A 27,451-nucleotide genomic window follows, 5' to 3' on the forward strand; every position below is an offset into this window, starting at 1 on the left:
CACACATCTGGGGAAATGGAAGGTGAGAATGTGTCAGTCAGTTTCTGAAATTAAACTGCTCGTGCTTCTACATCGGACAGAGATTCTTCATGTTATGGGTTTGGGGTAACGAGATCTTCACTGTGGCTGGTGAAGCCCATTTTACAGCCTGCACTGCGCCCTACATGCCCCTAGTTTTGGGCCAATGTTGCCGGGTGTATCGGATACAATAGACTTAAGTAGTTACTACAATGTATCCCTAGAACCAGACAGGTGACCCAGCTCTGACCTGCATGCAAATCAAGAATGTTACCATTTAAAAGCCTTGACCAAAAGTTGCAATTGTCATAAGTCCCAGAAGTTGAGGCGCTCATTGTCATCCACTAGGGGCGCCATCAAGTCTAAAAAAGATAGTCAATGGCCGATCACAGAAGTAAAACGATCGGCGACGATCACCTTCCACCTACTATTTTATAAGGAAGGACAAGAGAATCACCAGTGACATCAACCTGCAGAGCGGCTGCACCCAGAGCAACACAACCGTATCCAAGACAGCAAACATCTTCTCCATGAGTCACCTACAAGAACGACCGGCCGGCAGCCAGGAGCATCACCCACTGGTCTCCTGTGCACGGTGGAGAGGACTGGTTTACAACGGCAGACGAATCACTGGGTCTAAGGGTCCAAGAGCCCTGCTGGTTCAGGATCTGCTAAATTAGAGAGAAAAAGGCAACATGGTGGAGTTGCTGCTAATTGGAGCTGGGGAGGGAGAAGTTCTAGGCTGTGTCCTGTTCCAAACAGTAAGAAGTCTGCCAGGGATCACACAGACGACATAGGCCGTCCAGATGGGCAGCGTGATGGGTGCATCACTAACAGGCCACTCTATAAATGCCCTCATATAGGGGCTTCATTCTAGCAAGTGAAGAGGGGATGTGGCCAGTCCTTTGTTACATTGTTATTGGTTTGTTTTATTTATTGTTACAATGTAACACTGCACGGAATGCAGAATGTACAGATGAAGATCTCATGGATCGGAGCCTCCTCAGCAGTTTAATTTGAGTTCATTCCTCTAAACTTACAAATAGGAAAAACAATAAAATAATGGAGGAGGGGAAGCAAATAGTCAAAAGAATCAACACATCACAAGTGCAGAAAAAAGCTCCACAACATCACAAGACGAGCACACGACCCACAGACGTCTCATTAGATGAAGCCTGGGGGAAGGGAGGGACATGGGGTGGGAGTGGGGTCATAAAAGGCAACAGATGGGTGAAAACCTCAGAACTTTCCAGCGCTTCAATGGTTATAAGCTGCAAGAGAGTAGAGAGCAGGGGATTAGGCCGCCTCATGTCTATAGGAAAAACTGTAGTGAAACTGCAAGTACCAGCACACCCTGCTTGGTTAAAAAAAGGGATTTGTAAAACTTGGCTGATTTCTTCCAATAAACAGCGCCACACCAGGTCATGTGTGATATTGCAGCTCAAACACATGCAGTTCAAATGGAGCAGAGCAACAACAGTCACTGATTGGTTTGTAAGGATAAGAAAAAAAAAAACAAACACCTTCTCATAGGAAACCTCGTTAAAATATGTAGAAGATGCTTGGACTTGTAGATCAAAAACCACCAGCTATCCCAATTATATAAAACGGCTGAACCTGAGGAGGCAATAAAGGTTACATCAGGGTGTTCAGTGTTTACAAGAGGCAACAAGTCACAGATTTTATTAAGAAAAAGTTATAAATCAAACAAGGATTTCACCTCCGCTCACCATTATAGCGGGACTGCGGCCACCAGCTCTGGTCACAGGCAATGCAGCGCTGCCACCTGGTGGCCTTGTCAGGCAATACAGAGGTGACCGCTGTACAGTGGAGAGGTATAGGGTTAACTAGGAGCAAGTTCCTACCTTGTCACCATAGCCACGATCTTTTGCCATCATCTCCCTCAACGTCTGCAGGACTTTAATACAAAGCTTCTCCTCATTTTCTTCCAGAAGTTGTTTGGTGTGCCGAATTAACCTTCAGAAATGTGGACGGAGTGGAAAAAAAAAATTAAAAATTTAAGTTGTGTTTCCCTGGAGAAGCGCAGAGAAAGACACTCACTGATTGATTCTCAGTTAACTCATTCCGCAGCCAACAATGCAACACTGAATGGAGATGACAACAGTGCAAACTTTGATGAAACATGACCTCGATATGTCTCTCCATACACACACAGCTCCTGAAGATAAAGGGAACACTACATCCCACATCCTGGACATCACTGGAGGAAATATTCCAGTTACAAATCTTTATTCATTACATAGTAGAATGTGCTGAGGACAAATCAAACAAAAACAATCAATGTGAATCAGAATTAAATATCCCAAGGAGGTCTGGAGTTGGAATGATGCTCAAAATCAAAGTGGAAAATGAAGTTACAGGCTGATCCAACTTCAGTGGAAATGTCTCATGACAAGGAGATGATGCTCAGTAGTGTGTGGCCTCCACGTGCCTGTATGACCTCCCTACAACACCTGGGCATGCTCCTGATGAGGCGGCGGATGGTCTCCTGAGGGATCTCCTCCCAGACCTGGACTAAAGCATCCACCAACTCCTGGGCAGTCTGTGGTGCAACGTGACATTGGTGGATGGTGCGAGACATGATGTCACAGATGTGTTCACTCAGATTCAGGTCCGGGGAACGGGTGGGCTTGTCCATAGCTTCAATGCCTTCATCTTGCAGGAACTGCTGACACACTCCAGCCACATGAGGTCTGGCATTGTCCTGCATTAGGAGGAACCCAGGGCCAACCGCACCAGCATATGGTCTCACAAGGGGTCTGAGGATCTCATCTCGGTACCTAATGGCAGTCAGGCTACCTCTGGCGAGCACATGGAGGGCTGTGCGGCCCTCCAAAGAAATGCCACCCCACACCATTACTGACCCACTGCCAAACCGGTCATGCTGAAGGATGTTGCAGGCAGCAGATCGCTCTCCACGGAGTCTCCAAACTCTGTCACATGTGCTCAGTGTGAACCTGCTTTCATCTGTGAAGAGCACAGGGCGCCAGGGGCGAATTTGCCAATCCTGGTGTTCTGTGGCAAATGCCAAGTATCCTACACGGTGTTGGGCTGTGAGCACAACCCCCATCTGTGGACGTCGGGCACTCAGACCATCCTCATGGAGTCGGTTTCTTTCAGTTTGAGCAGACACCTGGATGCTAGTGGCTGCTGGAGGTCATTTTGCAGGGCTCTGGCAGTGCTCCTCTTTACACAAAGGAGGAGGTAGCGAGCGGTCCCGATGCTGGGTTGTTGCCCTCCTACGGCCTCCTCGTCTCCTGGTATCTGCTCCATGCTCTGGACACTACGCTGACAGACACAGCTACCCCTTCTTGCTGCAGCTCGCATTGATGTGCCATCCTGGATGAGCTGCACTACCTGAGCCACTTGTGTGGGTTGTTGACACTGCCTCATGCTACTGTACAGTACCTCTAGGGGTGAGAGCAGTGACAAAATGCAAAAGTGACCAAAAAAAGTCAAAAAGGATGAGAAGAGAGAAATGGTCTGTGGTCTCCCGTGCAGAACCACTCCTCAATAAAAGATGTCTTACTAATTGCCGATCATTTCTACCTGTTGTCTGTTCCATTTGCAGCATGAGAATTTGATTCACAATGCTACTTCATTAACTGGACAGGATGAGTTCACAGAAGTGTGATTGACCGGGAGCTACATTGTGCTGTGTATGTGTTCACCACTTTAAAAAAAAAAAAAATGTATGTATGTATGTATGTATGTATGTATGTATGTATGTATGTATGTATGTATGTATGTATGTATATATGTGTATAGACCAAAAGTTTAGACACCTCTTAAAGATTTTTCTGTATTTTCATGACTATGAAAATTGTACATTCACACTGAAGGCATCAAGACTATGAATTAACACATGTGGAATTATATACTTAACAAAAAAGTGTGAAACAACTGAAATTATGTCTTATATTCTAGGTTCTTCAAAGTAGCCACCTTTTGCTTTGATGACTGCTTTGCACACTCTTGGCATTCTCTTGATGAGCTTCCAGAGGTAGTCACCGGGAATGGTCTTCACTTCACAGGTGTGCCCTGTCAGGTTTATTAAGTGGGATTTCTTGCCTTATAAATGAGGTTGGGACCATCAGTTGTGCAGAAGTCTGGTGGATACACCGCTGATAGTCCTACTGGATAGACTGTTAGAATTTGTATTATGGCAAGAAAAAAGCAGCTAAGTAAAGAAAAACGAGTGGCCATCATTACTTTAAGAAATGAAGGTCAGTCAGTCCGAAAAATTGGGAAAACTTTGAAAGTGTCCCCAAGTGCAGTGGCAAAAACCATCAAGCACTACAAAGAAACTGGCTCACATGAGGACCGCCCCAGGAAAGGAAGACCAAGAGTCACCTCTGCTTCTGAGGATAAGTTTATCCGAGTCACCAGCCTCAGAAATCGCAGGATAACAGCAGCTCAGATTAGAGACCAGGTCAATGCCACACAGAGTTCTAGCAGCAGACACATCTCTACAACAACTGTTAAGAGGAGACTTTGTGCAGCAGGCCTTCATGGTAAAATAGCTGCTAGGAAACCACTGCTAAGGACAGGCAACAAGCAGGAGACACTTGTTTGGGCTAAAGAACACAAGGAATGGACATTAGACCAATGGAAATCTGTGCTTTGGTCTGATGAGTCCAAATATGAGATCTTTGGTTCCAACCACCGTGTCTTTGTGCGACGCAGAAAAGGTGAACGGATGGACTCTACATGCCTGGTTCCCACCGTGAAGCATGGAGGAGGTGGTGTGATGGTGTGGGGGGGGCTTTGCTGGTGACACTGTTGGGGATTTATTCAAAATTGAAGGCATACTGAACCAGCATGGCTACCACAGCATCTTGTAGCGGCATGCTATTCCATCCGGTTTGCGTTTAGTTGGACCATCATTTATTTTTCAACAGGACAATGACCCCAAACACATCTCCAGGCTGTGTAAGGGCTATTTGACCAAGAAGGAGAGTGATGGGTGCTACACCAGATGACCTGGCCTCCACAGTCACCAGACCTGAACCCCATCGAGATGGTTTGAGGTGAGCTGGACCGTAGAGTGAAGGCAAAAGGGCCAACAAGTGCTAAGCATCTCTGGGAACTCCTTCATGATTGTTGGAAGACCATTCCCGGTGACTACCTCTTGAAGCTCATCACGAGAATGCCAAGAGTGTGCAAAGCAGTCAAAGTCATTAATCAGAACCTCCCATTCCCGTCTCCAAGACTTTACACGTGATGCGCCGATTCTTTGGAATGCACTACCTAGGTTAATACGATTAATCCCCACAGTTTTAGGTGTGCCCTAAAAACTCATTTGTTCAGATTGGCCTACTGCCTCAACGCATTAACCTAACTATCCCTGTGTGGCCCATTCAAAAAAACAAAACAAAAACATACAAATAATAAAAAAAAAAAAAAACATAATCAGGTTCCTCGCATCATGTTCTCATACACTTTATGCAGTTAATAGCACTCTGTGTCTGTACTGCTACATACTTAGGCTGTTAACTGGTTCATGCAGCTTTACATGAACACCCGAGCCTTACACTATGGCTGGTCCAAATAACTAAAGCAATTGTTACCATCCACCTCTCGTGTCTCCCCTTTTCCTCATAGTTTGTAGCTTGCGAGCAGCAGGGCCCTCATTCCTCCTGGTATCTGTTTTGAACTGTGATTTCTGTTATGCTGTAATGTCTATTGTCTGTACAAGTCCCTTCTATAAGTTGTAAAGCGCTGCGGAATATGTTGGCGCTATATAAATAAAATCATCATCATCATCATCATCATCAAAGCAAAATCTGGCTACTTTGAAGAACCTAGAATATAAGACATAATTTCAGTTGTTTCACACTTTTTTGTTAAGTATATAATTCCACATGTGTTAATTCATAGTTTTGATGCTTCGTGTGTGTGCGTGTAATATGTATATACACATTATATATATATATATATATATATATATATATATATATATATATATATATATATATATACATATACACACACACACACACACATATATACACATATTCTGCATTGCTCTGCTTTAATGTTTGTTTGTTTTTTTTGCAAGACAAATATTCTTGAAGAATGAATGCAACTCGTAAAGTAAGTGGAGCGTCCGCCACAAAGTGACTCAATACTTAATTCTTCATCCTCCTTTCAAACCACTGCTCAGAGTCAGCACCAATGGAATTCCAATAGTATTTTCCTCTACTGAATACTTTAGCAGAAGGAACAAATCGAGCCCTTAACTCACTTGCAGATGAACTGGCCGCTCTCGCACTTTTTTCGGGCGTCCGTGTTCTCTGGGAATAAGAGCTCCGGTCGGTGCAAGACATCCACCAGAACAGACAGCTCAGCCTGAACCAGAGGACGCAGCCGATCCTCCAAGGAGGAGACGATATCCTGCGGAGGAGGAGATCCCACGTTACAGAGTCCTGTACATCAGTAACATTGAATTTGGAGCAGATCCCAAGATCAGCAGCAGCCAGAAATCCAGTTTAGTTTTAAGAGCCAGCGTCACCAGAACGCTCACCTAGCAGACATTGTTCTCCTTTTAAGTCGCCACATTGACCTGTAAGAGCACAGAATCCCCCCTCACCTGCAGCCGCTCGATGATATTCCTGTAGTCCCGGGATGCTGCCAGCACAGAATCCCGCCGGGCCGCGTTGCGCACCGACATCCGCCAGTTCATCGCAGTCTTCTGCACGATGTTATGACTCTTCAGGAATAGGTTGTTCACCTGACTGTCTAGATCCACAGGAATAGCGATGGCGCGGCTCTTTGCTGCAGGGAATGAAAAAAAAAAATTTAAACAAAATACAAATATTTACAAACTATTAAAGTAGTAAATAAGATAGAAATAAATTATAAATCAGACACTGACGAATCCGGCATCTGCCAAACTACAACCTCAGATTTATCCCAACCCAGCCCCCTTCGTACCGACGTCTGACAGCACCCGGATGCAGCTTTCCACCGACGCCTTCTGGGAGGGCAGGAGCCAGGAACAGTGATAGACCCTGAAGACGGCCTGCAGGAGCTGGACAAACACCGGCTGCCGGGTCTGGGGGAACAGAGGGGTTAACCTTTTATATGGATTAATGGCGGTAACATGGAGACAATCAGCTGTCCGGGGGCACCTTGCTCCGGTGCGTTATGGGGGCGACACCTTCCATATGACAAGAGTGCACATTAAGTTTATACTAAGCGCAAGTGAAATACCCACAATGCACCTGGTGACCCACCACCAGTGGCGGAACTGGATGCTCAAGGGCCCCAATGCAAAAGCACAAACCGGACCCCCAGTTAGTGCACATTTTAATAATCGTGGTCTTTTCATGTAGACTATAGGGACTTTTTGGGCCCCTTCGTCTCCAGAGCCCGTGTGCGACTGCAACCCCTGCCTCCATTGTAGCTGCACCTCTCCCATCACCCATTTACCTCCTTCATTCGTTCGAGCATTGAAGCCTGCAGCAAAAACACCTTAATTAGAAAATGTCTTCCAGAAACCAGAGACACAACGATCCTTTACAGGGTCATTATATACAATGTTTAATCATGGAATAACGGAAACTTCTGCAACTTTGTAGTCAACTTCCCAAGATCTCTGCAAGTACAGACCTAAACTAGCTACAACCAGGGGTTAATTATATTCAGCATTCATGGGGTTATTCCAGGAAAATGCCTGTTCCCAAAACCGTTCTCAAATTGGATAGGATCTACAAAAGCCTCCGAGCAGAAATCCTCAGTAACACAAAAGGTCTCTGGGCTGAGAGTTTGTTACAATGTATCAGTCTGGAGCGCAGGTTACCACACAGAACGCTGCAGGCTGGTGACAACTGCTACAGACCCTCAGCTGGGAGATTAGGTCAGAACCAGATAAGATTCTCCATAAGATTCTTCACTTTAAGGCCATGTGCACACGTTCAGTATTTTTCGCGTTTTTTCGCTATAAAAACGCTTACATATGCCTTCCATTATTTTCAGTGTATTCCGCATTTTTTGTGCAAATGTAGCCTTTTCCGCGAAAAAAATCGCATTGCGGAAAAAAAAGCAACATGTTCATTAAAATCCGGAATTGCAGGGGATTCCGCACACCTAGGAGTCCATTGATCTGCTTACTTCCCGCACGGGGCTGTGCCCACCATGCGGGAAGTAAGCAGATTATGTGCGGTTGGTACCCAGGGTGGAGGAGAGGAGACTCTCCTCCACGGACTGGGCACCATATAATTGGTAAAAAATAAAGAATTAAAATAAAAAATAGTCCTATACTCACCTTTGATGTTTTCCCGCCTCTCCACTGCATGCTGCCGCTTCGGTTCCTGTAGCTGGTGTGCGGTGAAGGACCTGCCGATGACGTCGCCGTCTTGTGATTGGTCGAGACCGGTCATGTGACCGCGACGTCATGGAAGGTCCTGCGCGCACACACCATCTATACGGAACGGACGCCGGTGAGGAGATCAGCTGTCTGCGGGTGAGTATAAGCATTTTTTTTATTATTTTTAAACATTCTATCTTTTACTATAGATGCTGCAAAAGCAGCATCTATAGTAAAAAGTTGGTCACACTTGTCAAACGCTACGTTTGACAAGTGTGACCAACCTGTCAGTCAGTTTTCCAAGCGATGCTACAGATCGCTTGGAAAACTTTAGCATTCTGCAAGCTAATTACGCTTGCAGAATGCTAAAAAAAAAAAAAAAACGCAAAAAAAAAAACGCAAAAAAAAAAATGCAAAAAAAAAAAAAAATGCGGATTTCTTGCAGAAAATTTCCGGTTTTCTTCAGGAAATTTCTGCAAGAAATCCGGACGTGTGCACATACCCTAAGATTTCTGCTTCCTGTCAGTGAATGAGAATTGAAAAAGGAAAAAAGGAGAAACTTCTTGTAACTTCTTCAGGGCCTGAAGCAAAGAAACAAGTAAGGAAAGACTGAACTCGGCCACAGTAATGGCGGTCTTATACTGCTGTACATGTTCATTTTTGGAGGAGTTTTTTTTTTTTTTTTCAGGCCGATTCAGACAGTGTGCACACAGGCTTATGGAATTAGGCAGCAAATATGTTACATTCTAGTTTCGCGCAAAGTTTTTCCCGGCTTATAGTTCTGTACGATGTCAAAAGTCACAAGGAGTTAGTGGCAGGAAAAAATAATATATATATATATATATATATATATATATATATATATATATATATATATATATATTTTACACACACTATGTAAGATATAGCTTTTTTTGCAAAGCAAAAGTACGCAACGTGAAACATAATACTGTGGTATATTACACAAGATTTAGCTTTTTAGGAGGCGCTGCTACATTGTATCATTTTTCATCCATGCATGAAGTACCACCATTCACCCAGCAGATGTCACTGTTCGCAGCGCTTAGACCGAGTAGCTGGAAACATCAGGATTGTGTGATTGTGAGAAGAAAAAAAAAAAAATTAAATCTTGCAGTTTTTACAGTGTCCATTGGGGCCATTTTAGTCTTACTTCCTAGCCTTCCAGGACAAATACACAGGGGTCTCATTATCAGAGGCAGGATTATGACAACTGATGACACAGGATCCACCATTCACAATAGGTGATGTCACAGGTCACCTCCTCCTCCTGTACAATGACTGATAACACCTCTATATACAGTAGATAACAGGATCCACCATTCACAGATGTCACAGCTCACCTCCTCCCCCTCTCTTCACAATGGCCTTTGCCTAAGATGCTTTAATACAAAAGAATGGAGGCAGAATGTTCATTGCAGCAAATGTACGTGTAGATTTTCTAGAAAGACCCAGTGTTTAGTGTGAAAGTTGCAAGATTTCCAATTAAAAAAAAAAAAAAAAAAAGAGGAAAATACATTTAATGGCAAAAACCTGACTAAACAGTAGGCCATTTTCTCATTCCCTTTAAGTGCTGTGGACATCGCCACCTGCTGAGGAGATTGTGTTAATACACTCCAGGGAAGCGCGATCTTCCTGTAAATGGGCAGCGCTGCTCAGTGCTTATAAAAGTGAGAAACTGCAATTTCCACCTTATTAAAACAAAGAAAACAAAAAAAAAAAAAAAAATCTATATTCAAGAATGGAGGCACATATCCCTTCTGCCTTGGTTACCGGCCACCTCTGCAGTTTATCAGCAGTAGCTGGTTTCCTAAAGGAGTGCAGCACTTACAAGCCCCTTCCTATAGAGCTTGTGAGCGCTGCTCTGAAGGTGGCTGAATCATTGGATTCGCCGGGTTCAGTGTCCTCCGCTCCTGCAGAGGCAGAGCCAAGCCGTCTAACATGGGAGCGCACAGTTTGGGCCAGTGGTGCGACAATCCCGCAGATCATGAACGGTCCATCATGAAGCCGTGGAGTGGCGCAGTCCTGGAGACCGAACACGTAAATATCTCTTTAAGGACATTGGCCTCAGTGACATGAGAGTTTAACTGCTCGTGTACCTGCAGTGTTGTGCTTTGGTCCGAGAACGGTGAACTGAAGAAAGTGTTGACGATGCTCATCACCGTCTCCGTTACGTAGCGCTCCAGCACCAGGTCCGCGTGCTTCCGGTCACTGGTGCTGTTACAGACCTGCAACATGAGCAGACATGACTAGGCTGGCTGACAACAGCGAACAAAAGCCGAGCTGCATCATGGCCATTTATCTTACCCTGCAGATGTCAACTAGGAAATTCTCAAAGAGTTTCCACATGTGGTTACTGGTGTAAATCTCCTTCATCTCCACTTCTGTATCCACATAGCAATGATTGAGGAAGTTTATGTAGGCGATCTTCACCTGGGAGCGAGAGAACAAGGAAGGTTTTACGATCAGAGATGGGGCGACAGCTGCTTTAGCCTCCCCCAGCTGGCGACAGACGGGGGCGTCAGCCAATTTAGCTTACCCCGGCTGGGGACAGACAGGGGGCGACGGCCGCTTTAGCTCCCCGGCTGGGGACAGACAGGGGGCGACGGCCGCTTTAGCCTCCCATGGCTGACGACAGGGGGCGACGGCCTCTTTAGCCTCCCATGGCTGACAACAGGGGGCGACGGCCTCTTTAGCCTCCCCGGCTGGGGACAGACAGGGGGCGACGGCCTCTTTAGCCTCCCCGGCTGGGGACAGACAGGGGGCGACGGCCGCTTTAGCCTCCCCGGCTGGGGACAGACAGGGGGCGACGGCCGCTTTAGCCTCCCATGGCTGACGACAGGGGGCGACGGCCTCTTTAGCCTCCCCGGCTGGGGACAGACAGGGGGCGACGGCCTCTTTAGCCTCCCCGGCTGGGGACAGACAGGGGGCGACGGCCGCTTTAGCCTCCCCGGCTGGGGACAGACAGGGGGCGACGGCCTCTTTAGCCTCTCCTGGCTGATACGAGCAGATCTGTCCTGGGCAGTTTGATGCTACAGATACAATGTAACAATCTCAGTATTTGTAGCTGTTGTCGCTCAGCAGATCTTCTCTAGCAACAATCCGTCCGATTATTTGGGCCAAGAGTTGAGGGCAGATCTGGATCCGCACGGTGGCGGGGGAGCGGCGGCTCATGAGTACTTATCGGGACAATTTCAGGTGGGGTTCCCGTTCATACCGGGAGATCTCCAGCCTCACCTCGGGGATGCAGTCCTCATGAGTGACCACTCGGACGATGTCGTCCAGCGGGAGGAGGGAGTTGCACTTGATCTCGGTGTAGACATTCTTGCCCTCCGTGCAGACGGCCAGGAGCTCCACCAGGTGGATGTGATACATCAGAGGGCTGTTCTCATCCATCCGCTCCCGCTCGGATCGCATCATCTGCACCAGAGTTTGGAATGAAGCCCGGTCATTGTAGAAGACCAGGACGTCCTCACCGGAGTTCACCAGCTGCCGGGGAGAAAGCGAGAGACACTTATGTCTGTCAATGAGGAGGAAATCCAGAGCAGGTGACGCCTGCCAAGTCTCACCTCCGCCATCACTATGTCCTGGCACTTCTTAATGAAGCGGCCTTCAGCCTTCACGATCGTCTGCAGGAACTTGATGTATTGAACGCTGCGGCCGTGGGTCTCGATGCAGTGAGCGAAGTGCTGGACAACGCGCTCGTTTATCTCACTGCACAACTGGAAGTTATTCATGAAGATGTGCTGCATGGTGACCGCTTCCAAAATCTACAGCACAGAGGAAGGAAAGAGGGGGTTAAATGAGCAATGGGCACGCGAGCGCTCCACAGAGGGACCGGCCGTGGCTCCGCAGAGGGACCGGCCGCAGCTCCGCAGAGGGACCGGCCGCAGCTCCTGGGCTGCAGAGTAACGTGGTCGATGCGTCTCACCATGGAGCGCCAAAGTAGGCTGAACAATGGTCTTAAGAACCGTTCACACTGCATCCAAGCACCCGTTATGTGGCTCTTTAGGAGCGTACGTCCAAATCCCGCATGTTTCAACAAGGCCGTAGCCTAATGGTGCCGACAGAGCAAATGTGTGTTATGTCAGGCATATGTGCCTACAGGAGACAGAAAACCAGACCTACTGCTACTACTACGCATATACACCAGAATACAGTTTTGGGGGTTGAACTTTGGCCCCTGACAGATCTCCCTGACCTGGTGCCGGAACGCAGCGTGAAAGTGCCCAAATTCACTGTGTATTTCAGTCCCTCACTAGTTTCCATACTTTTATTTTGTCTGAACATACTTGCAGAGATACAATCCTGTACATGGGGGGTCCTGTTCTCAGCCAAGAAGCAGATACAATTGTATCCAGTCTGGACAAGGCGAAGTCGCAGGTTTGGAATAATGTATCAGTCCATATCCAGGCGTTGTGTAGACTGGATACAAATGTATCAGCGCAGGACTAGCCATGTACTGAAGACTCCACACTGGGACCCCCCCAGTATCACACTCACCCCGGGAGTCAGGAACAGGTTAATGTGTTTGTGTAGCAGAGCCTGGTTCTGTTGGTTTCCAGCACAAAAGTTCTGCAAGAACTCGTGAGCGATCCTCATGATCTCCTGCATCCGCGTGTCCTCGCTCTGAAAGAGTCAACATTCTACATAAGTGATCCAGATACAGTCGGATTTATATCGGCTTCAGGAAAATCCAGCCCACCTTCTCGTACGGGATCTGCAGCAACTCCAGCACCACCGTGTGCGCTCCCATGTTACGCAGAAGACGCTGCTGCTGTTTGCGGTTTCGCCGTCCCGACGTGTTCTCCTGCACACACAGCTTGCTGAGGCGGAGCAGGATCTAAAGGGTTAAGAGGCCAAGCTTCAGTCGAGCTCCTAGTATTTAATGTAGGGTGGGTCGTGGATCTCTAGGACCTACCTCTCGCACCACTCTGTAGTTGTAGCTACTTGTGCTCTCTGGTTTCTTTGGGGTCCGGGATTTCTCCTGGTAAAAGTTAGTGAGATATTACTACAGATACCAGAGACCGGCACAATTGTGAGAAGTCCGCGCACAAGCACCGACCGGAGATGGAAACCGAAACGTACGTCCTTGGCATCTGCATTTCCAGCCAGCGGCTCCGGAGCCTCTTCTGGACCTGAACCCTTGTACACCCACAGCTCAGACTTCTCCACGATAGACCTCAGCTGATCCAGGTCTTGTTTTATCTGCTTGTAGTTATCAACATCCTGACTGGTGACCAGGAGCTGGACCTGCAGAGCGAGGCCGTGAGAAGAACCTCCGAGGCCACAACCACAGACATGGAGGCGCCGTCACCAGCTCCCTACCTGCTTAAAGGCCTGCAGTACCTCCTGCCGCTGGCTGAAATGACGGAAGAGGAGTTGCAAGGCTCCCGACACAAGCGGGGGATAGTCATGCATCGTGAGGTGCAGCAAGACACGAAGAAACGTGCGGCCACCATCATCGTCCAAGTCCAAAGGAGTGTTCTCCTCACTAAAGAGGAAAGAAGTCAAATCCGCTAATCTATACCAGCAGGAGCTTCCTGATCAAGCAGTAGGAACCAACAGACAATGAGACCATGCATCTCAGCAGCCACCACTAGGGGGAGCTCCTCTTATACCCCTGTATGCACAGAGCTCCCCCTAGTGGTGATCGTTATTGTAATACTTGCCTTCCTCCAAAGATCCCTTCTGCTTGTTCCTCAATGTGCTCAAAATCTAAAGTTCCTGGAGACAAAAAAAAAATAAAAAAAAAAGTGTATAAAATTATATATTATAATATTTATATAGATTATAATTATTTCTATGGGGCCATCTCACCTGGCACCATTGTGGTGGTATCTGAGCCGTCCCCGGTTTGAGCGTTGCTCTCATCAAATTCACTCTTGAAGATGCAGAGGAGGCAGGAGATGCGATAATCCAAGCGGACATTGAGAATGAACTAAAAGAACAAGAATCCTCAGCTACACGGGGAGCCATGGACCACCACTACTGTTGGGTCGGCCTCGCGGATTTACGCCTCCACCATCCTGGAGAAGAAGTCCTGAGCCTCCTTGTACCTGTAAGATCTCGATAATCTTCAGCTTTGTGTCCATCACCAGTATGTCCTCCTTCTCCGGCTCCCGCTGAGGTTTAATGGCTCCTTCAGGGGCCGCCATGGGGGTCATTGGAAGGAAACCACCACCGCGCAACACGACCTGCGTCATCAGCTCGCCGACGCCATGTATGGAGCGCATGACGTTACTGCTACCTGCGGGTCAGAAGAGGTAAGAGTCACGCCACGCGGCAGGCGCTAACCAATATGGCCACCAGTAGACTACGCAGTCACGTTCCCAACTTCCTGGGAACCATAAAGACAACTGTTCGTCTTCTAGAGGTGACCCCCGGTAACCAACAAGCCGTTGCACCCGTCCTCCCTTTCACAAACCTGGCTTTTCATCTCCTTTTCCCATCTTATTAGCAGAGAAGTTGGTGGTGAGGTGCACGCAGTCCAGGATCGCCAGGAGGATCTTGGTCAGCCGCAGGAGGTCGCTGAAGTTGTAAAAGCCGAAGTAGATGAGGTTACGCGCCAAGTTGACCACCTGAGGATGAGAGGATAGTCAGGAGTCAGCGGAGGAGACCGTCAGTGAGACACAGGCGAGTCACCGTATAAAGTCACCAAACCTCAAAAGTCAACTTGTTCTTCTCCTTGTCTGAGAAAGGAAACCGCTGTCCGACCACATCGCGCAGATATTCCTCCACAAACTCCATGGTCTGGGCAAACCTCTCCTTTATGTCATCCCTGGAGGTCCCATTGCTGTCGTAGCTGCGGGGCAAAGACACACACTAGGGTCATGGTGCCCGGGTCAGGACGGCCATGGCCGATAATCTACATGGTGACTACTTCAGGAAATAAGGTGGAAAAGTCTAATAGCTCCAGTGGACGATGCGAACGTGGGAAGATTGATATTTAATGCATCACTGAACCCAAAAAGCAGATAAACAGGTCATGGCGGACAAGTCCTTGTAGCACACGGCTGAGGTGTAACTCCTGCTACGGTACAGACTAATGCTGTATATGCAGGACACATCCTTGTAGGACACATCCGAGGTGCAAGGTCTGCTACGGTACAGTGATGCTGTATATGGAGGACACAGCTGAGGTGCAAGGTCTGCTACGGTACAGATTGATGCTGTATATGGAGGACACAGCTGAGGTGCAAGGTCTGCTACGGTACAGATTGATGCTGTATATGGAGGACACAGCTGAGGTGCAAGGTCTGCTACGGTACAGATTGATGCTGTATATGGAGGACACAGCTGAGGTGCAAGGTCTGCTACGGTACAGATTGATGCTGTATATGGAGGACATGGCTGAGGTGTAATTCCTGCTCCGGTACAGACCAATGCTGTATATGGAGGACACATCCTTGTAGGACACGGCTGAGGTGCAAAGTCTACTATGGTACCGATTAATGCTGTATATGGAGGACACGACCTTGTAAGACACAGCTAAGGTGCAACGTTTGCTATGGTGCAGACTAATGCTGTATATGGAGGACATGTCCTTGTAGGACACGGCTCAGGTGCAAGGTCTGCTATGGTACAGATTGAGGCTGTATATGGAGGACACGTCTGAGGTGTAACATCTGCTATGGTACAGATTAATGCTGTATATGGAGCAGGATGGTCGGACCGCCCCATATACAGACCGACACAATCAAACCCCCCACATCCACTTACTCCTCTATGGCGATCTCAGAGGGGATTTCGGACCACAGACGAGCGTACTTCACCGGGGTCACTTGTTCCTGGGGGTCTCGGTCCACATGCATGTGAAGCATCAGGCGGGAGAAAGACGCTCGCAGATCAAACGGCAGGTGCTCGTCGGCCATGCAGCGCAGTATGAGGTCCACATCCAGCTGCCCCGAGATCTCATTAATGGCCAGATACTGCCGGTCCAGGCACATACGAGCAAAGAGGTTGAGCTGGTACCTGCAGGGACAGGGCAGAGCGTTGGGCACTGGACGGGCACCGGATTCTCCGGGGGACACCGGAGCGCCAGAGTCCTACCTGTAATAACTCAGGACATCTTGATCTTCTTTCTGACCCTCTTTGGCGTCTTGCGCCAGTTCCCTGATGCTCTTACTACGAGTCTCCTTGTTACTGTCCCTCCAGAAGAGCCAGACCTCCTCCTCATCCTCCCCGGCCTCTTGTGAGTTGTCACCACTGGGGAGGCCTTCAAACTCGAAACGAGACAGGACGAGCCTATCGAGAAGGGAAAGGCAGGAGTACAACCATCACCACGTGCATCCACATGTAGGAGACCGACAGAAAGGGGCGAGAACGTGGTGCCGTACCAGGGAACCCTAGCTTTAGTGTGGTGCATCCAAGCATCAACAGAGGCCACCAAATTCAGCTTCCGCCATATAGCGCTTCCATCATGGCCACATGGTGAGGAGGCGGAGTATATCCAAGGCCTAAATGCACCCTCCTAGGCGGCCATACCACTCCCATTAACTTAAGAGGAGATGACCACCTTCAGCACAGTGCATACAAACTAGACAGCAGCGGTGGTCGGTTTCCAAGGCAATGAGGTACAAGTCTTAATATCTAATCATTTGCAAATTCTATGAAACAGTAAATTGCAAAAGTGCACGAACAATATCCATCTACGAATATGGAAATAACCATATAAAAGCTGCAGTACCGCTTCCTGCCACTAAATAGACGGAGCAGTGTTGGTCAGTCCACCAATCAGATATGGTGGGGGGGTGCTCGCAGTTAGATCCCAACCAAGGTAACACTGATTACTTAAGATTAGTGACCCGTCCTTATAATAAGTGCAGTGAACAATCCCTTTAAATACTAAACAATGATCAGACGCTGAGATTTCTTACTTTGTCTCGATGAGGATGTCGGCATTAGTCGGGTTTAACACGGCCTTACAGATCAGCTCCTGAGTGACTGGGATGGATTTATTCATGGAAACGCAGAGATCAGACAAGTAATCCAAGAATCTTTATAAAAGGAAAAAAAGTAAAGTTCTGAGTATGATGCAGAATCCACTGGAGTGAGGCTGTAAACGCAGCAGGAAACGGGCACATCAGTCCAGTCCCTGCGGCCTCACCGTGGTTCTCCGTTCTTTCGTACCAAGCTGACAAATGTGTCGATCTCAGCTGCCGTAATGTGCTTCTCTAACAACTTGCGGTTATTGTGCAGCAAAGCCGTGATCGTATCTTCTGCCAAAACGTCATAACCAATCTGCTTCTGCATGAAGCCGAACTGCTTGGCAATGTATTCCTGTGCGGAGAGGACCAAAAAGGTCTATGAACATTACAGCAAAGGGAGCCAAGATCCAGTCTGCAGCCACCACTAGGGGGAGCTCCCTGTATACAGAGATACATGATAAGATCCTGTCTAGTGTTGAGCGATACCGTCCGATACTTGAAAGTATCGGTATCGGCCGATACCGGCAAAGTATCGGATCCAATCCGATACCGATACCCGATACCAATACAAGTCAATGGGACTCATGTATCGGACGGTATCCCTGATGGTTCCCAGGGTCTGAAGGAGAGGAAACTCTCCTTCAGGCCCTGGGAACCATATTAATGTGTAAAATAAAGAATTAAAATAAAAAATATTGCTATACTCACCTCTCCGACGCAGCCTGCACCTTACCGAGGGAACCGGCAGCGTTGTTTGCTTAAAATTCGCGCTTTAACTTCCTTACGCGAAGTCCCAGCTTGTGATTGGTCGTGCGCCGCCCATGTGGCCGGGACGCAACCAATCACAGCAAGCCGTGACGTAATTTCAGGTCCTTCAGGATTTTAAAATTACGTTCCGGCGTTGTGATTGGTTGCGTCGCGGTCACATGGGCGACGTAACCAATCACAAGCCGTGACGTCACGGGAGGCTGGACACGCGCGCATTTTAAAATGCGCGCGTCTCCTGCCTCCCGTGACGTCAAGGCTTGTGATTGGTTGCATCGCCCATGTGACCGCGACGCAACCAATCACAACGCCGGAACGTAATTTTAAAATCCTGAAGGACCTGAAATTACGTCACGGCTTGCTGTGATTGGTTGCGTCCCGGCCACATGGGCGGCGCGCGACCAATCACAAGCCGGGACTTCGCGTAAGGAAGTTAAAGCGCGAATTTTAAGCAAACAACGCTGCCGGTTCCCTCGGTAAGGTGCAGGCTGCGTCGGAGAGGTGAGTATAGCAATATTTTTTATTTTAATTCTTTATTTTACACATTAATGTTGTTTAGATACCGATACCCGATACCACTAAAGTATCGGAATACCGGTATCAGAATTCCGATACAGCAAATATCGGCCGATACCCGATACTTGCGGTATCGGAATGCTCAACACTAATCCTGTCTGCAGCTATCACTAGGGGGAGCTCCCTGTATACAGAGATACATGATAAGATCCTGTCTGCAGCCACCACTAGGGGGAGCTCCCTGTATACAGAGAAACATGATAAGATCCTGTCTGCAGCCACCACTAGGGGGCGCTCAGTAGAGGATCATGGGCCCATTGTGCTCCTATTCCTGCACCTGGTTTTTCCTGTAGTCTTGCTGTGAATGCCTCAGTACTCGGTAGCAGAGCCGGCATATGTGCCTAAACGGTGCGTGCCGCTGATCTCCGAGCTCCTCCAGCCTCAGCATTGGTCCATCCCCACAGTCCGTGAACGGCGCCTGCAGCAACTTGAAGATCTATTGGAGGAGACAAGTCGTTATCTGGAGGCTCCGGACGCCGCGGCTTCAGTTCTGTACATGGAGGACACTCGCCTGTTTGAGGATATTCTGCTCCCTCATCAGCTTCTGCCGCTCCCGGTTGGGTTTGTTCACCAGAACCTCCAGGACGTCCTGCCCAGAATTCACCCCAGCGGTCACGAAGTAGACCAGTTCCTCCAGAAGTTTGGTCACAGCCCTGGCGAGATAAAGAAGACCTTCACAAAGAAGAAGTCTGCGGAACGTCACATTTCCATCAATACTTTATTCTAGCCTTTTGATACATTGTATCTCGTCCTCCAGACATGGCCGCTGGCCGCTCTCAGCTGTGGATTAGGATTTTATCTTCACTCTAAAGTCAAGAGCCGTGACCCGACAACTGCGCTCCCGCAGCGCAGGAAGCGAGCAGAATTACGAAGACAGCTCTGGGTGAAGACCTGACATCACAAAACCGATGATGAACAGAGTAGTGAGATCCTGCTGGTAACTTCTAGATGGCCTGAAAACCACACTTCATAAGAAGCCAGCAGAATTATGAATGCAGCTCCAGATGTGACTAGAGAAGGGGGCAATTGAGGAAAATAAAGTGTTTGGTTGCTAAACCCAAGAAGGCTCTTGAGTTACGACTCTGAACAAGCCACAGATGGTTCAGGCCTGCTGGGACCTGTAGTGCACCCAGCACATAACCCTGCACCTCTCACCTCCTCTCGTTCTGCGCGATCGTTCCCTTCTCCAGTTTTCCAGCAATAGAAGACAGAACTTTGCTGGCATCATTGGCAAAATCCAGATCCCGCACCTCAGCGGGCGAGACGGGGACAATGGCGAATGCTTCCTTGTCTTCTTTTATGGGGGAGGTACCGATCTAAGAGACAAGCATGGACCATGTGAGCGGGTGCAGAACAAGGACGATAAACCCGCCGGGAGACACTCACCCTCAGCATCACCGGCTTCTCCTCATCCTTGTCTATGGGGCTATTGGTGCTGTGCACCCAGGTGTTGGTGCAGAGGTGCCGCAGGCGCACGTACGAGTTTCTGCAGAAACCAAACATATGATGGATACGGCTGTTATTACTGAGGTACGAGGCACAGGACGCCTCACAGATGCGGCATAGTACCTGGGCACCAGGCTGTCGCCACCTCGGAGCGTGGTGGGGTCCAGCTCGAAGATGGAGGAGATATCATTGCCTTCGGGGACGGACACCAGCGTACACTTGATCTTCTCAGAGTCTATACAGATCCGCGCGTGGGTGGGATCTTGTTCTGCGTCCATCTGATGAGGAGACAAGATCTGGTGAAGGATCTATCAACCGATTCTCCAATTGTGAAACTGAATATGCAAATGAGCTGAACTCCAGGTAAAATGAAAGAAACAAAAAAGGAAAAGAAGTGGTCGGTTCATCCATCGCAGCCAACAAGGAGCCGCCGTGTCCTGCAGCTAAAAACGTAACATCGTCTACGGCTCCAGCCCAGAAGAGAAACCATGAGCTGCGCAGATTCGGCTTCACCCCACCAGACCCCGCAAAGTCCTACTCAGTCCTCGTATATGGGACGTCACACGGAGTAATCCCCCTCCTACCGGGACCATATGCCACCAAAGAAAAGCCCAGAAGAAATCCCCACTGGAGACCCCACAGCATTGTCCATGCAGCTAATCTCCAAGCTCCGCGGTGGGCATGGATGGATCAGGACCGGGCAATGGAAGCCCTGCACAAAGGCCATACTGCTTTCTTGTAGCTCCGCGGGTTATGAAATGGGCAAGAAAGCAGGCACCAGCCACAATGAACGGGAAGGAGGAGGAAAAAAAATATGGTCAGGAATGGGTTAACAAGCTGGTGGCCTTCACGTGGCCATGCCAACGTATGATGAAGTTCTGCCATCGGCTAGCCTTTTACTTACGGAAACCTCAGACTCCAGGCAACCTGCATCATAGTCAGGATTTACCTGGGGAAAGAGAACCGGAAAGTGAGCCTCACCCGCACAGGCGGACGGACGGGAGGAGCGGTCCTGCGCCTGTGAGGTGGCCACCATGTTATACTGGGCACATGCCCCCTGACCACCTTCAGTTACCCCTGAACACCGAGCGTAACTTCAGCCTCCGCAGGAGGAGTCGCTCACCTCCGCCGCCAGGTAATGCCCAGTCGCAAGATGCTTGAACCTGAAGAGACTGTTCCAGTAGCCGGCGCCTCCTCTGCAAGGGTCGTGTTGGACCACCTAGAAAAAAAAGAGCAGAAACTGGGCTGTGGGGACCGAAGAGGAGGCCAGGCAGGAAAAGGTCAAAAGAGGCTAATACACATGCCACCTATGGCGAGGAGTCACCGTAAGAACCACATCGGGGGTGAGGGGAGGTTTGGGGCGTTGGACCTCTCACCTCCACTTCCCATAAAGCCTTGGAGCTCGTAGCCGAAGTGGCCGACTGACGTCCGGTCGTCCTGAGAAACACGTACTGCTTCTTCCTGTGCTCATCACATGTCAAAAACTTTTCTTGCTCGGCGTGAAAAAGCCGCACAACATCGCCCTGAAGAGGAGGAAAAGAATGGTAACCATGCAGAAAACACTAAGGGATGGGGAATTTTTCAGGAGATCTGATCTGGGGTTAATCTTAGGGTCAGACTTAGTGTCACTCAACTAAACAATAACAGAAAAAATATATACATATATACGTTTCAGAAACTGCAAAGAAAACTCTGCAGTAAAAATGTCATCTTCCCATTTGATTAAGGATCTTGACCAAACGCAGAAAAATGGTCTGAGACCCCTCTGCGGACACCGGCGTCCCCTGTACTCACCCCCTTCAGGATGTCATCCTTATTATCGCTCCACTTCATGAAAAGAACAATCTTCCAACTTGTGTTACAATTCACAGAATTTACCTGGAGCCAAGAGAGTAATATTACCCAAAACATCAAAAGGTGACGGAAGAACGGAGCACGACGACTGCAGACGTTCACGACAACCTTCACAAAGCCAATACAACCTTACTACATAAACGGTGCAGACGGCGTTATTAGGTACAAACCCCAAAGTGACCCCACTGGGAACCATCCTGAAGACCAACTACGTCATAATCCAACTATAACCAATCACATTAGATAAGTGGAAGCTCAGAACGAGCGCAAAACCAAGTACTCACTTCATTACATCCCAGGTTATCCGACAGCTGATGACTACTGGCGTGAAGAGGCTGCCCAGCATTTACAGGGTTAAGGACAACTTTATCTCCAATCACAACCTGCAAGAAAAACATTTATCACTTGGGAGGAATACACATTTTCTGAAGAGAAATAAAAGGAATGGTGATATAAGTACCATAATACTGCCCCTATGTACAAGAATAAAACTACTATAATACTGCCCTTATGTACAAGAATATAACTACTATAATACTGCTCCTATGTACAAGAATATAACTACTATAATACTGCTCCTATGTACAAGAATATAACTACTATAATACTGTCCCTATGTACAAGAATATAACTACTATAATACTGCTCCTATGTACAAGAATATAACTACTATAATACTGCTCCTATGTACAAGAATATAACTACTATAATACTGCTCCTATGTACAAGAATATAACTACTATAATACTGCCCCTATGTACAAGAATATCACTACTATAATACTGCTCCTATGTACAAGAATAAAACTACTATAATACTGCCCTTATGTACAAGAATATAACTACTATAATACTGCTCCTATGTACAAGAATATAACTACTATAATACTGCTCCTATGTACAAGAATATAACTACTATAATACTGTCCCTATGTACAAGAATATAACTACTATAATACTGCCCCTATGTACAAGAATATCACTACTATAATACTGCTCCTATGTACAAGAATAAAACTACTATAATACTGCCCTTATGTACAAGAATATAACTACTATAATACTGCTCCTATGTACAAGAATATAACTACTATAATACTGCCCCTATATACAAGAATATAACTACTATAATACTGCTCCTATGTACAAGAATAAAACTACTATAATACTGCCCTTATGTACAAGAATATAACTACTATAATACTGCCCCTATATACAAGAATATAACTACTATAATACTGCTCCTGTCATAGGGGGCAGTATTATAGTAGCTATATATTCTTGTATATAGGGGCAGTATTATAACTACTCTAATACTGCCCAGTGTATACCAGCTCTATAGATATAACCGTACACTACACCACACACATTACTTTGTGCTCTTGGTTGTAGGATCGGTGACCCTGCGCAGATGATACATTCTGCAGACTATGCAATGCTTTTCTTAGATGACAGATTTCGCTGGGGGCGCTGAGGACCGCACGGCAGGACAGGAGGGAACTAACACTCAATATGACCCACATAAAATGCTGGAGACCTGGGGGCAATGCAAGCAACAGCAAGAACAGAAAGAGGGAGCAAAGGTGGCGCACGACTACAATGTCTGTTATTTATATCGGATCCTGGAAAAGCAGAGGGAGGCTATAAATGTTCCTGTATCCAGGCAGATCTGGCCTGCAGGGCTCTGAGAAAGCTGGGTGACCTTCTCTATGCAGCATAGGTTATCACCCGCTCATCCAGATATAACATTTCCAAGTGATAATACATTAAGAGGTTGGAGCCTTTACTGTGTCATCATTTTATTAGGTTTGTGTCCTATAATTAGTGTGTGGGGCGATAAGTGACTGATGAGAAGCAGCGCCGCCCCTGCGGATCCTCACACTGTCCCCTATGGAGCGGAGCTTGTAGAAGGGCTGGATATAGAACCAGGAGCCTTCGTTGCCGGCCTCATCCAGCGTCACCCGCATGGCGTTCTTCTCCAGCAGCGCCGGCAGTCGCTTGTTCACCGTCAGATACTTATTACTCTTTAAATGAAGCATCTGATAAAGAAACAAGAAATAGAAGGTGGTTATAACAAAGATGTGGCCGAGACGATCAGGTCAGACTGTATGGGGAAATCACCGCTGACCAGGACCCCAGAAAACAGAATTACTGCCAATATTCAATATAAATCATCATCCATGAGCAACATCATATGCTACATATACATAATGACTGCACCAGCAGAATAGTGAGTGCAGCTCTGGGGTATAATACAGGATGTAACTCAGGATCAGTAATGTAATGTATGTACACAGTGACTGCACCAGCAGAATAGTGAGTGCAGCTCTGGAGTATAATACAGGATGTAACTCAGGATCAGTAATGTAATGTATGTACACAGTGACTGCACCAGCAGAACAGTGAGTGCAGCTCTGGGGTATAATACAGGATGTAACTCAGGATCAGTAATGTAATGTATGTACACAGTGACTACACCAGCAGAATAGTGAGCGCAGCTCTGGGGTATAATACAGGAGGTAACTCAGGATCAGTAATGTAATGTATGTACACAGTGACTGCACCAGCAGAATAGTAAGTGCAGCTCTGGGGTATAATACAGGATGTAACTCAGGATCAGTAATGTAATGTATGTACACAGTGACTGCACCAGCAGAATAGTGAGTGCAGCTCTGGGGTATAATACAGGATGTAACTCAGGATCAGTAATGTAATGTATGTACACAGAGACTACACCAGCAGAATAGTGAGCGCAGCTCTGGGGTATAATACAGGAGGTAACTCAGGATCAGTAATGTATGTACAAAGCATCTCCTGAGAGCTGCGCTCACTATTCTGCTGGTGCAGTCGCTGTGTACATACATTACATTACTGATTCAGAGTTATAACTTGCATTATACTCCAGAGCTGCACTCACTATTCTGCTGGTGCAGTCACTGTGTACATACATTACATTACTGATTCAGAGTTATAACTTGCATTATACTCCAGAGCGGCCCTCACTAGTCTGCTCTGTAGTGAAATACATAAAGCCATGTAGGACTGTACCTGGATAACATTTCCATACTGGATGACCGTCCCCAGGAGTTTGCGATTCTCCGTCTCATTCTGTTTTTTCTCCAGATCTGCTGCATGCTATAAGAAAAAAAAAAAAAAAAAAAAATGGAAGCGCCATTACATTTTTCTGTATTGGTGCAGTACTCACTCCACCACAAGGGGCAGTAAATATGAAATGCTCAGTAGGATCTACAGAACAGCGCCCCCTTGTGGGCGACATGTGGAGGACCTTACGTGTAACTTGTTGAGCAGGACGGTGTCGGTGGTGCTACTCGCTCCGGGTTTTGCAGCTTTCCAGAACTGTTTCTGTGCAGAATATCGGTTCATGGGGCAGAGCCTGAACAAGCAGTCTGGAAGACAACATGTAAAACATAAAAGAGACCGTCACCAGGTATCATGGACTTATGTTCTGCAGTCACTGACCCGGGATGACAGCAGCGGCCATTATAGAGCAGAGCCGGGCATGGTGCCCAGGGTACATTAGAGGCAGCGGCTGAGGGATTAGCAGATAATAGGACGACAGCTGGAGCGTATGGCGGCTTATGGGCCAGAGACAAATGACTTGTGCAGATTAAAACATCAAATATCACACACAGAAGCTACAGGGAGGAAACGGTTAATAAGCTCGGCCTTCATTTACAGCTGCTTCAGTCAGAAGTTGCCTAGAATCTGGCTTAAAGGGGATGTCCAGCCTGCACAATAATATGTGGCTGACGGTAAAGCTGCTCCTTGCTGCGGTGTAACCCGAACAGGCTGCAACCAAGTGTCAGCAAAAAAGAAAAGATACAATCTTACAGACGCGTTCCCACCAGAGCCTACAGTGCCACTACCACCCCCATCATCAATGGACCAGGCAGCTCATCTCTGCTCCCTGGTGAAATGGACATTTTTGTGGGAAAACTAGAAAGTTCTTCAGACTTGTGGTTTTATTTCCCATGTAGACTCCTAGGCCAATAACCATAACCTCCGGGCTGGGGAATATTTCTGTAAAACCACCAGGAATCCAGATGTTCAGTCAAAATTGCATTTTTTCAGCTTGTGACAACCTTTGCAGAAGTTCTGGTGGCAGCCATGTTGGTTGTCAGCCAGGTTTCCTCCAGACTCCTGATAGACCCCACTATACCATAGCTCAGCCCTAGTCCAGGACAATCCCCTGGAATTGCAGCCATATTGTTTGTTTTGCAACTTTTCAAGATCCAGATACAAGTACAAATGGCAGAAGAGAATAGAGGACAACGTCACAAAGTTTAGAAAACATTATGTAACAAAAAGGTAAAGTTTTCAAAGTTTGATAGCCCGACCAAAACAAAGGAGCGTGACCCCAGCGGAGGAGAAGGGGTTAACCCCTTGTTATGCAGGCTGCTCCTGGGAATCTGATGCTGTCTGGGAAGGAGCAGGAGCGGCCACTAGCTGCCCTTATTTGGTAATTCGCTGCAGCGAGGAGGAGGATGAGGAGGAGGAGGAGGAGGAGGAGGAGGAGGAGGAGGAGGAGGAGGAGGTGGTTTAATAGGACGATCCAGGATCAGATCTGGCCTGGAAGAGACCTGGATACAACAAGGGGCACAAGTGTTACAATGTATCAGGGGTTTCTTTACCTCCTGCACACAACTGTCCGTGGCAGAAGACACCCAAAAACGTCTACCATTAGGGGCAGGAATGATGAGGACTCATGTGTTATAGAGCCACACACCCTAAAGCAACACCAGCGTCTAAAAGATCATGCAACAGTAACAATTTATTGCGTTCTGTCCTCATTTAAGGCTGAATGAAAAGAAGTAGGCTATTGTCTTCTGCTATCAGCCACTATGGAGGCGACTGCTAAACGTGCTGGGAAGTCACATTCCAATAACAGCGGCTCAGAAGTGGCTTTTAGGAAAATGTCAGGAATCAGTAGAAATGAGGTTAATACATGAAGATTCTAGAGAAAGGGGGGGGGAAGCAAATCAGCAGTGTGTATGGAGAGACGGCTAACCCCTTCTGTGCCCAAATACAGCTACACAGCAAAAGAGCACAGCAGGAATAATGCACGAGAAGAGATCACACAAATCATTGACTTCTGGATCAGTGATCAGCAGCTGCCGGATATGATCGTAGAATTCATTCTGGACGAGTGCAAGATTACATACAAGATCAGAGAACAAAGACTGTACAGATGCCGAAATCTCAGCACTGACTACTAGTTAGTATAAATAAATATATGTACACTGTGTACATACATGGCATTACTGATCCTGAGTGACACCCTGTATTATACCCCAGAGCTGCACTCACTATTCTGCTGGTGCAGTCACTGTGTACATACATTACATTACTGATCCTGAGTTACATTCTGTATTATACCCCAGAGCTGCATTCACTATTCTGCTGGTGCAGTCACTGTGTACATACATTACATTACTGATCCTGAGTTACATTCTGTATTATACCCCAGAGCTGCACTCACTATTCTGCTGGTG

At 47.4% G+C, this 27,451-nt stretch overlaps 1 protein-coding gene and 1 long non-coding RNA gene across 9 annotated transcripts in view; one reads left to right on the top strand and one right to left on the bottom strand.

Annotated features, from left to right (window-relative positions):
• Positions 1-27,451, top strand: part of LOC143787793 (uncharacterized) — a 120,533-nt gene that overhangs the window by 77,832 nt on the left and 15,250 nt on the right. The window lies entirely within an intron of this gene.
• ITPR1 (inositol 1,4,5-trisphosphate receptor type 1) overlaps positions 1-27,451 on the bottom strand; it is a 78,610-nt gene that overhangs the window by 27,298 nt on the left and 23,861 nt on the right. For 4 of the 8 annotated variants that reach the window (XR_013218468.1, XM_077276838.1, XM_077276834.1 and 1 more), the window contains exons 5-40: positions 25,230-25,345; positions 24,987-25,073; positions 23,819-23,977; positions 22,224-22,322; positions 21,880-21,963; positions 21,462-21,608; positions 21,209-21,304; positions 20,990-21,034; positions 20,209-20,363; positions 20,026-20,125; positions 19,795-19,955; positions 19,151-19,292; positions 18,917-19,075; positions 17,478-17,650; positions 17,248-17,367; positions 16,421-16,615; positions 16,091-16,342; positions 15,032-15,173; positions 14,796-14,949; positions 14,428-14,618; positions 14,189-14,309; positions 14,041-14,095; positions 13,697-13,862; positions 13,457-13,621; positions 13,290-13,355; positions 13,074-13,211; positions 12,872-12,997; positions 11,938-12,138; positions 11,606-11,857; positions 10,676-10,801; positions 10,468-10,596; positions 6,976-7,096; positions 6,632-6,816; positions 6,287-6,435; positions 1,884-1,995; positions 1,257-1,289 (exon numbers count right to left, since the gene is read on the bottom strand). Coding sequence is in view for 7 of the 8 variants with exons in the window: in XM_077276838.1 (XP_077132953.1) it covers positions 1,257-1,289; positions 1,884-1,995; positions 6,287-6,435; positions 6,632-6,816; positions 6,976-7,096; positions 10,468-10,596; positions 10,676-10,801; positions 11,606-11,857; positions 11,938-12,138; positions 12,872-12,997; positions 13,074-13,211; positions 13,290-13,355; positions 13,457-13,621; positions 13,697-13,862; positions 14,041-14,095; positions 14,189-14,309; positions 14,428-14,618; positions 14,796-14,949; positions 15,032-15,173; positions 16,091-16,342; positions 16,421-16,615; positions 17,248-17,367; positions 17,478-17,650; positions 18,917-19,075; positions 19,151-19,292; positions 19,795-19,955; positions 20,026-20,125; positions 20,209-20,363; positions 20,990-21,034; positions 21,209-21,304; positions 21,462-21,608; positions 21,880-21,963; positions 22,224-22,322; positions 23,819-23,977; positions 24,987-25,073; positions 25,230-25,345 (4,922 nt within the window). In the remaining variant the exon portion in view is untranslated. The remainder of the gene's footprint in view (positions 1-1,256; positions 1,290-1,883; positions 1,996-6,286; positions 6,436-6,631; positions 6,817-6,975; positions 7,097-10,467; positions 10,597-10,675; positions 10,802-11,605; positions 11,858-11,937; positions 12,139-12,871; positions 12,998-13,073; positions 13,212-13,289; positions 13,356-13,456; positions 13,622-13,696; positions 13,863-14,040; positions 14,096-14,188; positions 14,310-14,427; positions 14,619-14,795; positions 14,950-15,031; positions 15,174-16,090; positions 16,343-16,420; positions 16,616-17,247; positions 17,368-17,477; positions 17,651-18,916; positions 19,076-19,150; positions 19,293-19,794; positions 19,956-20,025; positions 20,126-20,208; positions 20,364-20,989; positions 21,035-21,208; positions 21,305-21,461; positions 21,609-21,879; positions 21,964-22,223; positions 22,323-23,818; positions 23,978-24,986; positions 25,074-25,229; positions 25,346-27,451) is intronic. The other 4 variants (XM_077276840.1, XM_077276839.1, XM_077276836.1 and 1 more) reach the window with 3 other exon arrangements.

This window comes from Ranitomeya variabilis, chromosome 8 (genome assembly GCF_051348905.1).
Source record: "Ranitomeya variabilis isolate aRanVar5 chromosome 8, aRanVar5.hap1, whole genome shotgun sequence".
In the NCBI taxonomy this organism is placed as follows: Eukaryota; Metazoa; Chordata; class Amphibia; order Anura; family Dendrobatidae; genus Ranitomeya; species Ranitomeya variabilis.